Source organism: Perognathus longimembris, chromosome 8 (genome assembly GCF_023159225.1).
Source record: "Perognathus longimembris pacificus isolate PPM17 chromosome 8, ASM2315922v1, whole genome shotgun sequence".
NCBI classification, from domain to species: domain Eukaryota; kingdom Metazoa; phylum Chordata; class Mammalia; order Rodentia; family Heteromyidae; genus Perognathus; species Perognathus longimembris.
The window spans coordinates 56,799,968-56,815,922 of record NC_063168.1 but is presented as its reverse complement, the minus strand read 5'-3'; the positions used below and the strand labels follow the sequence as shown (position 1 = coordinate 56,815,922).

Genomic DNA, 15,955 nt, shown 5'->3' with positions numbered 1-15,955 from the left:
AGGTATATATTTTGTTTCCTTGCCATACGTAGTTGGCAAGGAAGGACTATTTGTACAGTTTGTAAATGGTAACAATGAAGTAAAAATAACTTTTGGTCCCAATGCAGGGATTTGGACTCAGGACCTCACATTCACTCAACTTTTCTGTTTAAGTCTGGTGTTCTATCACTTGAGTCACAGCTCTTCTTCCATTGTTTTTAGTCGTTAACTGGAGATTTTTTTTTTATTTGTTTTCCTGGACTGGCTTCAAATTGCAATTCTCAGATCTCACAGTCTTCTGAATAGTTAAGATTACAAGGGTGCCCTGAAAAACAGGTTTTTGTTTGTTGTGAGTTTTTCTCTTAAGGTGAAAGATTTAATGAGGATTTACTTTAGTATAACAGGTGTAAAATAAGGAGAAATAGGAAAAGAAACATTTTCTGTTCTTCATACAGGAGTAAAAGACTATAAGAATTATTTCAGGGGCTGGGAATGTGGCTTAGCGGTAGAGTGCTGCTTGCCTTGCATTCATAAAGCCCTGGGTTCAATTCCTCTGTACCATATACATAGAAAAAGCCAGAAATGGTGCTGTGGCTCAAGTGGTAGAGCGCTGGCCTTGAGCAAAAGACTCTCAGGGACAGTGCCCAGGCGCTAAGTTCAAGCCCCAGGACTGGCGCCCCCCCCCAAAAAAAAATTATTTCAACTAAAAATTCGTTTTCATAACTTTAGATAGTTAAACAAAAAATGTGGATTCTACACATTTTTTTCTGATTTTTTTCTTTCACTTATCTTGTTTTCATTGTCTGAAGAATTTACATTAGGGCTTTGTTAGGGCAGTAAAAGGCAACATGTTTTTACTATGATTTCATCCCATTCTTAGCCTAATTAATAATTGGTAGATTGCCAAAGTAGACAGAACTTCATTATATCTGCTGTTTGGTTGGTGAATGAACAACCAACAACCTTAAATTAGAAGTAAGTCAGGTTAAGCAATTTTATATTTTCTTGCTCTTTTAATTACTTCAATTATCGAAACTTTGTTATGAAAAAATTGAAGGATTGATACAGTAATACAATAGAGCAGTATTTATAAAATAAGCTCCCTTTACCTTTTATGACCATTTCTTCAACATTTTTTGGACAGTTACGAAAGCCAAGTCCTCAAGAGACTGAGGCATGAGGAATCACAAATCTAAAGCCAGGTTTAGTAACATATTGAGACTTCTGCCATAAATAGGAAAAAAATGTCAGAGAAAAACTATTGTATTGATAAAGGGATTTGTAGCATAATTACCTAATACTTTAAGCATTTACAGGTATATTATTTTCTCTTGAATGTAAACGTAGTTAGCTGTGTTGTGTGAAAATTTGTTCGGTTGTTAAAGATGTGTCCCATTGGGTTTTACACATAGTCTTGGTCAAATTTATCTCCTGTTGGCCACTCTTGCCTACATCATCTCAGATTGAAGTCAGAAGTATAGCCATAGCTGGGTAAGTAGCTCATGCTTGTAACTATAGCTACAAAGAAGACTTGAGATTGCAGGATCTCAGTTTGAAATGAGCCGGAGTAAGAAAGTCTATAGGATACTTCCAATTAGCCTCCAAAATGCTGGAATTGGCACACGTGTGTGTGTGTGTGTGTGTGTGTGTGTGTGTGTGTGTGTGTGCATGCACATGCACACATATGTCTTCATGGCAATTTGTTTATTTTTAAATAAATGTGGCAGTTCATTGCTGCTTCAGAGACAGTAACAAATTGATTATTTTATATATGATACTTCCCTGTGGACTTCAGTAGCTAAATAATTGTATTTTAGAATATTTAGTATGTAACAATTTTACCAAAAATTGGACAAAGAGGTTTGCTGTCCAAAAGCCTTAATTGTTGTCAGGCTACACATATAACTGATTTAGTGGATAATGCCATTTGTCATATTATCTCAAAGATTCTTCTGGACTCAAAGAAGGCCATCATATTTAAAATAAGTTACTTCGTAGAAATATCTTACTTTTCACGAACCTAAATAGTAATAGATTAAATTGTAGACCCTCCGCTTTGCTTTCTATAAGCAAAACATTTTCTAGTTTCTCCTTTTACATCTTCCCCTCAGACGTAGAAAATTAAAGACTTCATTCTTTCACCAAGAAACATTTAGTGTACTATATTTTTTGTAGAAGTTTCTTTTTTCAATGACCTTTAGCAGATTTGATTGTTCATCAATCTTTGCTTGATATTATGACAGTGGAGCGAGCATTTGCTTTGCTTTCTTTTCTTCCTCTTATTTGGCTATCTGTTGGGCAACATGGAAAGGACTGAAATTTGATGTCCTTCTGTTGCTCAGTAGATAGCATGAAGTACTTTATTATGTCTGATAGTGATTAATCTGGACTAAAATGATTATAACCCAATTTGTGATTTAAATCAAAATCACAAATAAATGTGTGACAGCTTCTTATGTCTCTTAGCTTATTTTTGCACTCATTTTCCAAGTTTGAATTTTTTCCCACTTTGTTTTAAACTATTAAAAATTAAACTGGTAGGGCTGGAAATGTGGCTTAGTGGTAGAGTGCTTGCCTAGCATGCATGAAGCCATGGGTGTTCATTTCCTCAGTACCAACCACATAAACAGAAAAGAGCAGAAGTGGCACTGTGGCTCAAGTGGTAGAGTGCTAGTCTTGAGCAAAAGAAGCTCAGGGACAGTGCCCAGGCACTGAGTTCAAGCCCAGGATTGGCAAAGAAAAAAAAATCAAACTGGTACTTTCATTTAGAAAGAGTTGAAGTAGGGCTGGGGATATGGCCTAGTGGCAAGAGTGCTTGTCTCGTATACATGAGGCCCTGGGTTCAATTTCCCAGCACCACATATGCAGAAAACGGCCAGAAGTGGCGCTGTGGCTCAAGTGGCAGAGTGCTAGCCTTGAGCAAAAAGAAGCCAGGGGACAGTGCTCAGGCCCTGAGTACAAGCCCCAGGACTGGCCATAAATAGATAGATAGATAGATAGATAGATAGATAGATAGATAGATAGATAGATAGATAGATAGATAGAGTTGAAGTAAACTGAAAAAGAAATCATAGCGGGCAGGGGCTGGGAATATGGCCTAGTGGGAAGAGTGCTTGCCTCCTACACATGAAGCTCTCGGTTGATTGCCCAGCACCACATATATGGAAAACGGCCAGAAGGGGCACTGTGGCTCAGGTGGCAGAGTGCTAGCCTTGAGCGGAAAGAAGCCAGGCGGGGATGGTGCTCAGGCCCTGAGTCCAAGGCCCAGGACTGGCAAAAAAAAAAGAGGCTGGGAATGTGACTTAGTGGTAGAGTGCTTGCCTAGCATGAATGAAGCCCTGGGTTCGATTCCTCAGCACCACATAAACAGAAAAAGCTGGAAGTGGTGCTGTGATGCACGTTGTAGAGCACTAGCCTTGACCACAGAAAGGCTCAGGGACAATGCCCAGGCCCTGAGTTCAAGTCCCAGGACCAGCAAAAAAAAAGAAAAGAAAAAGAAATCAGAGTTTTAAAACTGTTTTGATCATGGAAGATCATTTTACAGAATTCTTGACATCATTGACTGGTGCATTTCCCCAGTCACTTTATTGCTTTCTTGAGACATTAGGAGCAGAGTTCTCTACTGCAATATTTATTTAGCCAGTCCTGGGGCTTGAACTCAGGAACTAGGTCCTGTCTCTAGGCTTTAAAATGTTAGCACTCTACCACTTAAGGGACAGTTTTCCTTGTAGCTTTTTGGTGGTTAATTGAATCCAGATAAGCATCTCATGGACTTTGTCCGGGCTGGCTTTCAACTGCAATCCTCAATTCTCAGCCTTTTGAATAGCTAGGATTATAGGCATGAGCCAAGCAACCAGGCTATTACTGTAAATAAATCTTTGCCTTTTATCTTAATTCATTTTGAACTGTAACTCCTGGAAAAGAATTTTAGAACCAAGAAGTATAATGTGATGATTGTTTTATAGGTAAATAAGGCTTCATGGGTGGAAGAACTTTCTTTTGTAGTTTTAACATCTTTTTTCAGAAGTGCTAATTTGTAGTGATTCTGAATGAGGACATTTCAGCTTGCAGTCAGTCTCCAGATAATTTCTTTCATTGGCTTTCTTTTTAAAATGCTTATTTCATCTATTGGATACTTTCCACCTGACAGGTAGAATGCTGGGAGTTAAGTTGGTCTCTTCTATACCAAGAAAATAGCTTTTTTCATTTTATGAAGTATAAATAAGAGAACCCAATTCTACTGTCTGTTTAGACTTAATATCTAGTTCAGCTTGGGGGGTAGTATTAGTTAAGATCAATATAACAGTGTTGAGGTATGGTACTTTTTGTAACTTATGTTTTCAGGAAAAAGATTTGCCCATTTTGCTCACATCCTAGTTCCGATTATATTTCACAGAGCCAACTTTGCCTGATTTAACAGCTATTTAGTTGGAATTCACAGCATAGTGGGAATGTTTGCAGATAATTCTATGCAATAGTAGAAACTTCAGTTGCTTCCTCATATTTCTTCAGGGCAGTGATCACAACCAGATTCAACGTATGCACAAAGCAGCGGATATCATGGTAGCGGCCGTCGCTGATTGCTTTTACCATGTTGGATCCATTGTCAGTCTCAGAGGCCTACTTCCAGCTAGGTGCCTTGAACTCAAATAGCTTTTCACACAGACTTCAGGATGTGAGCTAAGGTATGGCCTTTTTTCATGAGCTGGGCCTACATATGGGTTGACAATAACCTAAAACTTAAAAAAAGAGAGAGAGAGAGAGATTACTGGCTTTAGTTTAATGTCAGACAATGAATCGCTGTGAACATTGATAGGCAGGTAGTGTGTGTCCTTCATATATTTTAAGTATTGTTACCTTTTGGAGATTATTCCCAAACCACAGTGTCTTTCCTCCCCGCTGTATATGGGGCTTGAATTCAGGGCCTAGATGCTGTCCCTGAGGTTTTCTTTTTTGCACAAGGCTAGTGCCCTGCCACTTGAACCATAGCTCCACTGCTGGCTATTTTGGTAGTTAATTGGAAATAAGAGTCTCACAGACTTTGCTTCCCCAGGCTGGCCTTGAACTGTGATCCTCAGATCTCAGCATCCTGAGTAGTAAGTCACCCTTGCCCAGCTTTTTTTTTACTATATATTTTTGACAGAGATACTATCCAGTTAAAATTTCTTATCAGAACCCTATGTAAACATTTATCTGCTTTATGATTTGACCATTGGCCTCAATAGGAGGAGATAGGAGAACATTTCTCTTACTGATGTGGTGTAACATTTTAATATTAGATAAAAACGTTTCTGGATTCTTATAATTTTTTAGAAAGGCAAAACAATTTAGCCGGGCACTGGTGGCTTACACCTGTCCGAGGCTTACGTTTCACCAGCAGCTCCAGCAGGAAAGTTTGTGAGACTCTTATCTCCAATTAACCACCAGAGAACCAGAATTGGCACTGTGGCTCAAGTGATAGAGCACTAGCCTTGAGCTGAAGAGCTCAGGGACAGTGCCCAGGCCCAGAGTTCAAGCCCCATGTCCAACCACCACCACCCAAAAAAACCCCCAAAAACCCAACCAACTTAATGTGCCATTGTGTTTAGACTATTTTAAATAACCCACTAATCTTTGTACAACTGGAATTATGAAATTGTTATTTATAAACAAACCTCCAAGTTTCTGTTTTTGAGGATAATCTATATGCTAGGAGGTGAATATAATAAAGCCTAACATTGCATGCATACACAAATACACATATTTCAGGCTCCATGTCAGAGTTTCTTGTTTTTTCAATGAGAAGATATCCTTTCTGGAAAAAAGTGTCCTTTGCTTTCACACTTTTCTTTTCTGCTTGGCAAGATATGTTTCTTTAAGTGAAATCTGTTATGAATACAATGAATAATCTTACTGATGTTGTGCTTTAAGACATCATCTGTATGTCGTTTATCGTAGCTATAACTACTATTTCCCCCAAACAACTTGCTGTTGTTGTTTTTTATTTTGTAGTTTAGTGCTAATTTTTTTATTTTTGGTTCTGTAATAGAGAATCCTTTATAATTAGGGAAGAAAAAAATCTTTGTCCTTTCAAAGTGGTACTGTCAACAGCTTTTGCTTTTTTCCTGATTGTCAGTGTTTGACACTGGTTATTAATAGCTCTTAGGTGTCTTGTTAGTACAGTAGGTAGCATGTCAGTCTCATATTAATAGCTCTTGATGAATATAATTTAGAACTTGATTGGATTACTGCCAGAATAATTCCTTGTTAAGAAAGAGCAGACTCGGCAGGGTGAAGTGGTTCATGCATGTAATCCCAGATCATTGGGAGGCAAAGATAGGAGGATCATGGCTCAAGGCCTTCCCAGGCAAAAGTTTAAAGCAATTTTATAGGAAAAGCAAGCCAGGTGTGGTGGTTGTTCACATATATCATCCCAGCTACTTGGGAGGTGAACATCGGAGGATTGTGTTTCAAAGGCAAAAGTTTAAGACCTTATCTGAAAAAACAGCAAAAGGACTGGGGCGCCATGTCTTTTATGACAGAACATTGTCTAGGAAGCATTAGGCCAAGTTCAATCTCCAGTATCATCAAAATAAGTTAGTAAGTAAGTAAGATGGCCATATAAATCTGTCAAATACAGTCTTGGTTGTAGCGGTTAAAAACATCTGATATTTTAGTTAATGCCTGATATTTCAACATTATATTCTTGTGATTCTTACACTCTTACTTGGAAACATATGCATTCTTGAACACACACACACAGAAGTTGATAGGTGAAATGATATACAATACATATGCCAAGTGGGTCACTCGTGGCAAAGGAAAGTGGATGTGTGTCCTCGGTGACTTCTTTCATCTCAGGGCCAGTCCAGTAACTCAGGGAATATTTAGCCTTTTCGCTTAAGCCATCCTTCCAGATAAGGTAATAATGTATACTATGTAGTTGAAAATATGTGTGGATACTAGCCTTTTCATGTACTGCAGGAACAAAAATTCAAAACACATGCATTAATTCTGTATCCATGTACTCTGGCTACCAACAGGAATGAGTTCTTAGTACCTATCTGAGTGAACACTGAATTTCTTCTGAGCAGGATTTTATCTTTATGATGATACCTAGTGGTGAGCCTATATTTTACCGTGAACATCAAATTTCTCTTTTTCTTGGACATTTATATGTAAATGACACTATTCTTGTCTCTTATTATTTTGTCTCATTATTATTACAAAGCTAACTAGGTTATGAGTACAATACTTCTTGATCAGTATTACTGTCCCATCATTACTTTCATGGATGTGTCACCGGCTTTGTGAAATATTTTACTATAAAGGCAGCATCCTTTTGTTGGCCGGTATACATCTAGTAAAATAAGTGATAGTTTATATTGTACTCCTGCATATATTATTTTAATCACCTTTAACATTTCTGTTTACTTGATTAAAGAAGATAGAGATTTGAAGTTTAAGTTAAAAAAAATCTTAAGTAGTTCTTGGATGCTGGTGTTTCTCACCTATAATCTTAACTACTCAGGAGGCTGAGATATGAGGATCCCAGTTCAAAGCCAGCTTGGGCAGAAAAGTCAGTGAGACTCATCTTCAATTTAACCATCAAAAAGCTGGAAGTAGAGCTGTGGCTTAAGTGGTAAAGTGCCATACTTGAGTAAAAAGTGAGAGACAATGAGTTCAAGCACTGGTACTGGCACCAAAACAAAACAAACTAAAAAACAGCCTAAACAGTAAGGATTTTGTTATATGAATAGTGTTTGCTGAGGGTTGGACTAGAAGATGAAAAGAAAAGGAAATAATGTTTAGTTGTAATGTTTTGTGAATCATGTACTAAAACTATGTTCATGGATTTTTGTTGACTGTTAGTTAACCCTTTGACAACTAAAGGTAATAAAAATACAACTAAAAAACAACAACTGATGTTCTGTACACTGAAACCTTGCAGGAATATATCCAATTTTGTTGTAAGTTTGGGTACATTTTAGATCCTGATAAGAAATAGCAGAAAAATGTCTTTAAAACATAGTATTTCCTTAAATTCCAGTATATAGGAACAGTTGCAAGATAGCTGAATATCAAATTTATCTTTTATTTTTAACATACTGTGAGTGAATACATTGTAAAAATAAACGCCTGTATATAGCTCCTTGATTCTCATGTCTTGGAAGGTTCCCATGTCTTGATTCCCTTGTCTTTGCTTTTTTTTTTTTTTTGCCAGTCCTGGGCCGTGAACTCAGGGCCTGAGCACTGTCCCTGGCTTCTTTTTTGCTCAAGGCTAGCACTCTGCCACTTGAGCCTCAGCGCCACTTCTGGCCATTTTCTGTATATGTGGTGCTGAGGAATCGAACCCAGGGCCTCATGTATACGAGGCAAGCACTCTTGCCATTAGGCCATATTCCCAGCCCCTTTCTTTGCTTTTTTAGAAATGATTTCTCTATATCCAGATGTTTACTATTTTTATTAATAATAATAATTTATTTTGTGCCTGTCCTGGGGCTTCAACTTGGGTCCTGGATGTTGTTGTCCCTGAGCTTTAGCTCTCAAGCCTAGCACTTAAGCCATAGCTCCAATTCTGTTTTGTTTTGTTTTTCCTTTAATTTTTAATTTTTATTTTTTGAGTCTCGTGGACTTTTCTGCATTGGCTGGCTTCTAATCACAATCAGATCTCAGCCTCCTGAGTAGCTAGGATTACAGGCATGAGCCACTGGCACCCAGCTTGAGGTTTTTTTTTTTTTTTTTTTTTTAATAATGTGACATTTATACAATGTTTTAGGGAGTATCTGCTCATATCTTCATTTATTATCTTAGGCCTTAACCTAGCAATAATGAACTTACCCCTTATAATTTATGGCAAATGTCATGTGTACCCTAATTCCAATTTTTAATATAATTTTATTATTAAGGTGTTATACAGAAAGTTTATCATTTCTTAAGTCTGATAATGAGTATATTTCTTTTTAGATAATGTCACTTTCACTTTTCCCCTCCTGTCCCTGCCTACAAGTTGCATAGGTTGAGTGTTACTGATTTCTGCAGGTTATTTCCATTTTTAAAAATCTAACTTTCTTTGCATTTCTTTCCGTATTAAAAAAAAATCAGATCTAAAAGGGAAAATGTTAAAACAGGCGTTAAACCAGATACATCTGACCAAGAGCCAGAAGGACTTACTCTTTTGGTACCAGACATCCAAAAGACTGCTGAGATAGTTTCTGCAGCCACCACCAGTCTGCGGCAAGCCCATCAAGGTACAGTAGTACTTCCCGACTTTCTCCTATTTCAAGTGTTTGTTCTCTGTCAGTTTTGTTCTTTGTCAAGCTTTAGTTATGAATAACTTGTAATTGTACAATACTTATCTCTTATATATGATTATAGAGTTCATTTATAATTCATAAGGGAATAATTTTTTTCTTCACTGAAAGTAATAAACTTGTAAAATGCCATTTTTATTTATAGGAACTACTACATTGACACTTGTATGAGAATTTAGTTTAAATTGGCATTTCATATAGTAGCAACCGAAGAGAACTGTGATTTTGCATTTGTTGATCAATTTCTGCCATTATGAAAGTTCATTAGAGCTTTGTTATTTTCCTGCCTTATTGTCACTTTTTTTTTTTTTTGCCAGTCCTGGGGCTTGAACTCAGGGCCTGAGCACTGTCCCTGGCTTCTTTTTGTTCAAGGCTAGCACTCTGCCTCTTGAGCCACAGCGCCTCTTCTGGCTTTTTCTATATATGTGGTGCTGAGAAATTGAACCTAGGGCTTCATTTATATGAACGAGGCAAGCACTCTTGCCACTAGGCCATATTCCCAGACTCCCTGTTGTCACATTTTTGAAGTAAGAAAAAACCCTTTATTCAAATGATGAAGTAGTAATTGTGAAAAGTTTGATAATATTTGAGATTTGTCACTTGAATTGTAGAAGTAAATTATTTTTCATTTAGTTCTTCAAAAATGTATACTCAATGTTACTTATTTTGAAATATTAAATAACAGAAAAAAAACTCGGTGAATACTCCAAGAAAACAGCTATGAAGCCCAAGCCTTTATCAGTGTTAAAGTCACTTGAAGAAAAATATGTGGCTGTTATGAAGAAATTGCAGTTTGGTGAGTTGAAATTTTTTGTTTTGTAGGATCTCAGCTTTTTAGTGGTGCTATTAAATGCCAATTTAAAAAAATTAAAGATAAGTTTTCTTTTGGGGAGTAACATGTCTTATACTTTGTGTGTATATATATCTAGAACTTTTTTTTGGCGGGGGGGCAGTCCTGGGTCTTGGACTCAGGGCCTGAGCACTGTCCCTGACTTCTTTTTACTCAAGGCTAGCACTCTATCACTTGAGCCACAGCACCACTTCTGGCCATTTTCTGTATATGTGGTTCTGGGGAATTGAAACCAGGGCTTCATGTATATGAGGCAAGCACTCTTGCCAATAGGCCATATCCCCAGCCCCTATCTAGAACATTTTTATCTTTTGTATGGTTTTTTTTATATCTATATGTGTAGTCACACCATATTTGGAAATTGTACTAAGGTAGATGGTCTGTATTAATTAGAAAAACAAAAATTCTAGATGATATAACAGGATTTTTTTCTTTTGTTATCTTTTCTACTTTCCTGTAGTGTTGGGAATTGAACCTAGGGCTTCACACATATTAAGTAACTACCACTGAGCTATCTCTTTAACCTATTCCATTTTTCAATACCTGGAACTTTGAATTAATTTTATTACTCTCTTATCCTTTTAGAGTTCCGTGAGATTCATGTTTAGAAAACATTGTCCTATTCTAGCCTTTCCCATTTCAAGCCAAAGAGCTGACGAGGAAGGTGTGATGAAAAGATTCTATCAGTCCCTCATAGGATGCTGCTTTATACTTGAAGCATGTTCTGAACTTTAATGATCGTTATTAGCTGTTACTGTATGTGTTTTTCTGTTTTTCTTTCTCTTTTCCTATTTCTTTTTTCTGTGCTTTACTATCCTGAGAACATGCCCAAGGAATTTTGACAGTTCCAAAAAGTACACTAAAGTAAGGTTCAGTGAGCATGGAAACCCTTCACAGAAGTCAGTTAGGGTTTTGCTCTTCTCACCTCTCAGGTTTTCTACAAAGGTGTCACCTGGTTAGAGTTTACAACTTTTTGACTTATTCAGTTTGGTTACCTAGTCTGTTCATTTGACCTTTTTAAAAATTTTTTTTTTTTTTTTTTTTTTTTTTTACAGTATCTGTCTTAGGGCTTGAATTGAACTCAGGGTCTGAGCTCTGTCACTGAGCTTTTTTGCTCAAGACTAGCCCTCTACCACTTGAACTGTAGCTTCACTTCTGGCTTTTTTGGTGCTTAATTATAGATAAGAATCTCACAGGTTTTTCTGCCTGGGCTGACTTCAAACTGTAATCCTCAGATTTCAGCCTCCTAAGTAGCTAGGATTATAAGCATGAGCCACCAGTGCTCAGCTTATTTGACTCTTTATATATGTATTTCTTTTAAAATAATACTTTTGAAGAGTTATTTTATTGAAAATTATTTCTGTTAGTATTAAAACCAATAACTACTGTATTGTATTTACATGTATTTAAATATTATCAAACAAGCATTGTATGCTTGCATATACTAGTATATAGAAAATGAAAGTTTAAACAAAACATTGATAGCTTGTTTATATTCTCAGTGTTTATTGTATTTTACTAAATAATTATTCTCTTTACAAAGATTACTCTCAAACCTACATGCTTAAAACATCTTTATTCTTACTATGTTTCTGATTCTATGGGCCAGAAATTCAGTAATGGTGTTCAGCTGATCATTTGACTTGGGGGTATCTTGTGAATTTGCAGTCATATGTCTGTTGGGGACATATGTCTGTTGTGGTCATATGTCTGTTTCATTAGTGTGGACCCCTGACCAAAGTTGGAGGCTATACTTTCAGGCTCATTTGTATACATGTGAATAGGAAGCTTCAGATCCTTGTCATGTGGGCCTCTCCTTAAGCCTTCTTGAGAACCTTTATATGCCAAAGCTGACATATCTTACCCAAGAGAGCAAATCAGGACTTGAAGTTACACATCATTCCTACATCTGCCCACAATCAGGGAGAGCAAGATTCTACCTTTGTTGTTGTTGTTTGTGGGCCTTCAACTCGGGGTCTGGACACTGTCTCTGAGCTTTTTCACTCAAAGCTAGTCCTCTAGCTTTGTATGACACTTTGTATGACAGCACTGCTTCCCGTTTCCTGGTGGTTAATTGGCGATAACAATCTCCCAGACTTTCCTGCCTGGGCTGGCTTTAAACTGTGATCCTCAGATATTATTCTCCTTAGTAGCTAGTATTACAGGTATGAGCCACTGGTGCCCACTCAAAATCCTCCCTTGTTTGTTTTGTTTTGTTTTTTGCCATTCTGGGGGCTTGAACTCAGGGCCTGAGCCCTGTCTCTGGCCTCTTTTTGCTCAAGGCTAGCACTCTGCCACTTGAGCCACAGTGCCACTTCCGGCTTTTTCTATATATGTGGTGCTGATGAATCAAATCTAGGGTTTCATGTATATGAGGTGAGCACTTTACTACTAGGGCATATTCCCAGCCCCCAAAATCCTACCTTGTTAAGAGAGAATTAGGGCTGGGTGCTGGTGGCTCATGCCTGTAGTTCTAACAACTCAGGAGGCTGAGATCTGAGGATCACAGTTCAAAGCCAGCTGGGTCAGAAAAGTCTGTGAGACTCTTATCTACAATTAACCATCAGAAAATTGGAAGTAGAGTTGTGGCTGAAAGTGGTAGAGCACTAGCCTTGAGCAAAAGAGCTCAAGGAGGGCTGGGTATATGGCCTAGTGGTAAAGTGCTTGTCTTGTATACGTGAAGCCCTGGGTTTGATTCCTCAGCACCATGTATATAGAAAAGGCCGGAAGTGGCGCTGTGGCTCAAGTGGCAGAGTGCTGTCCTTGAGCAAAGAGAAGCCAGAGACACTGCTCAGGCTCTGAGTTCAAGCCCCACGACTGGCAAAAAAAAAAAAGAAAAAAAGAGCTCAAGGGTAGTGCCCAGGCCCTGAGTTTAAGCCCAATGACTGACAAAATAAACAGATTAGCGAAGATGTTACAAAAGTGTGTGTTGTATATACACATTTATGTTGGAAATGAGTATTTTATAGACTGGAGGGTTGTTCCACTTCCTGAGGAAATTGAGAGCACTATGTCCAGAGCCTTTGATTAAGACTTAAATCAGCCAGAAGGTTCTCTTATACTACATAAAGTAAAAAAATAAAATAACTTAAACAGGACTTTAAACATGATCAGGTTTTTCTAGTCACTAATTTTCAGAACAACTCAGAGATGAGTTTTCTGTGACCTTTCTTATTAAAGTACATTTTCTACCTTACATTTGAATCATCATATGATTCATTCTCATTTGTTTTAGCTGCACCTTTACCTATAGTTTTTTAGTAATGTGTGACATCTCAGTTGCTGCCATTGCATGTAAATACTTGGGCTCATCCACAGTTAATGGAAGAGAAGTTGCTAAGTTGAACAGGATATACATCTTTATTAACTTATTAGACTCTGTTCTCTGTGAATATGCATGGGAATATGTATGTGAATATCTGTGTGTGTGTGTGTGTGTATGTGTGTGTGTGTGTGTGTGTGTATATGTGTATGTGTGTGTTTTGATACCAGGGCTGGAACTCAAAGCTTCATAATCTCAGTTGAGTTTTTTGTTAAAGGCTGGCATTCTACCACTTGAGCCGCAGCTCTACTTTGTAGGGCTGTTAATTGGATGTAAGAGTCTTAAGGACTTTTCTGTATGGGCTGGCTTCAAATAACAGTCCTTAGATCTTATCCTTCTGAGTAACTAGGGTTACTTGTATGAGCCACCAAGACCCAGATATGCCTATTTTTATATGCAGTTGATAACTGTATGTAAAAAAGGAAGCTTTATACTTAAAGTATGGTAAAGCACATTTCTAGGCATTTCTAGTTTGCTGGCATTCTACATTTTGGGTGAAAGAAAGTAGTGGTTTCCTTTGTGTTTTTTGTCATTATAATGCCTGCCTTTGATTCAGATAGTTTTTTTTTGGACAGTTTTAAAAAATTTCTTCTTCTTTTAGATACATTTGAGATGGTTTCTGAAGATGAAGACGGAAAATTGGGTTTTAAAGTAAATTACCACTACATGTCTCAGGTGAAAAATGCAAATGATGCGAGCTGTGCTGCCAGAGCCCGCCGCCTTGCCCAGGAAGCTGTGACACTTTCCACTTCACTGCCTCTGTCCTCCTCTTCTAGTGTATTTGTCCGCTGTGATGAGGAGCGACTTGACATCATGAAGGTAGAAAACTTTATTTTTTTGCTCTATATTCTAATTAATATTCATACAGATACTAGAAATAGCACGAATTGTAAGACTTGGTGACCACTGTGCACTGCAGTGAAAGGAGCCCTTTTGTAGGAATGGTTCAGTATATGTGGATCAGCCTGTTGTTCAAAATGAAAATTTAGAGAAAGAGAGCTCCCTGCCTTGTATTTGATCTGTTACAGTTCTGGAGTATAATATCAAAAAGATTTCATTTTGATAGGTAGGAAGAGAGTATAGGATTTCTTGTCATCCACCATGTTCCTCTCATACTTTATAATATTACTTGTTGAAAATTAATCTTTATTTCTTTTTCAGAAAATGTATTTTCAAGCTCATAAAGCCTGTGAATAAAGTAACAGTAATATAGTATCTGCACCTTTCTGTTCTAACACTGATCTGAAATCAAATTCCAAGAACATGCTACATCAAGAAAAGTCCTGACTTGCTGGGCACCGATGCCTCACGCCTGTAATCATAGCTACACAGGAGGCTGAGATCTGAGAATCGTGGTTTAAGGCCAGCCCAGGCAGGAAACTCTGTGAGACTCATCTCCAATTAACCACCAGAAACATGGAAGCTAGAGTTAAAATACAAACATTTATAAACGTCTACAGGGATATGCATATGTGCAACAAACAGACTAAAGTATGGTATGCACAGAGGTGGTTTTCCATGATGTAACCCCTTTGAATAATTAATAGTTTAACAAAGTGAATACCGGGAAGCTGAAACAAATCTTCTCTGAGAGTGATAGGGTAAAAGAGAGAGAAATGATAGGAGAATGTAGCCATATTATTCAATGATTACTCTATGTAAAAATAGAGCTAGGAAACTTATGGAAACTAGTGAGTGTAGGATAGATGGTAAGGGGGGGGGGCGCTTGCTGCTGGAAAGTGTCACTAATTAGAATACATGGACATGTTAAATTGAAGCCCCTTTGTACAACTGTTTAAAGATACCTGACTTAAGAAACTGTAACTCCTCTGTGCATTGCCTTTATGACAACAATTTTAAGAAGGACATGAAGAAAAAAATTCTTGATAGTCTTAACTCCTGGAGAAGGGAAATACTTTTCACTTATGTTAATATCCTATCCTATGTTCCTAGAGGAGGCTTTTCTTTTGCTTCCTTTGCTGTATTGGGTAACTTCTCTGTGGACATTTTATAAACTTACCTATTTGGCCACATTTTGTTGGTTCCTAGAAACAGACCCATTGTAGAATTATTTTATAGAAAAGCAGTTCATCATTACATGGACCACAGGAGTTGAAACCTTGTGTCTGTTAAACACTATATTATCCTGCAGTGATTCCAGCCTAGAGCCCCATGGTCTTAAAGCCCCATGTCACACATGAAAATAATTGTGCTTCTTGCCTCCATACAACCCTTAATGACAGAGGCTATGTTACTCTTGTTTTATGTAATAAACACATATTGATTGACTGAAATAAAATACATTATGTAATTCTTACACTTACTGTTTGGTCCTCTGCTGTTTTTTGAACTACAAGTTACCCACTAGGAAACAACTATCATTCTCTTCAAATCTTGTCATAATGTTGCAATAGTAGATAAATATCCTCATGCCTTCAGATAATAATTAATGTGTGTAGAATCTTGTATTAGTGAAAAGCTATAAAGTCTTGAAAGGTCAGCAGAAAGGCT

General features: G+C 37.4%; 1 protein-coding gene across 8 annotated transcripts in view; it reads left to right on the top strand.

Annotated features, from left to right (window-relative positions):
- Positions 1-15,955, top strand: part of Birc6 (baculoviral IAP repeat containing 6) — a 187,016-nt gene that overhangs the window by 162,064 nt on the left and 8,997 nt on the right. For 7 of the 8 annotated variants that reach the window (XM_048353168.1, XM_048353167.1, XM_048353169.1 and 4 more), the window contains 3 exons: positions 9,064-9,209; positions 9,958-10,068; positions 14,046-14,263. In XM_048353168.1, the coding sequence (XP_048209125.1) occupies positions 9,064-9,209; positions 9,958-10,068; positions 14,046-14,263 (475 nt within the window). Of the gene's footprint in view, positions 1-9,063; positions 9,215-9,957; positions 10,069-14,045; positions 14,264-15,955 lie in introns of those variants that run through there. The other variant, XR_007211930.1, reaches the window with a different exon arrangement.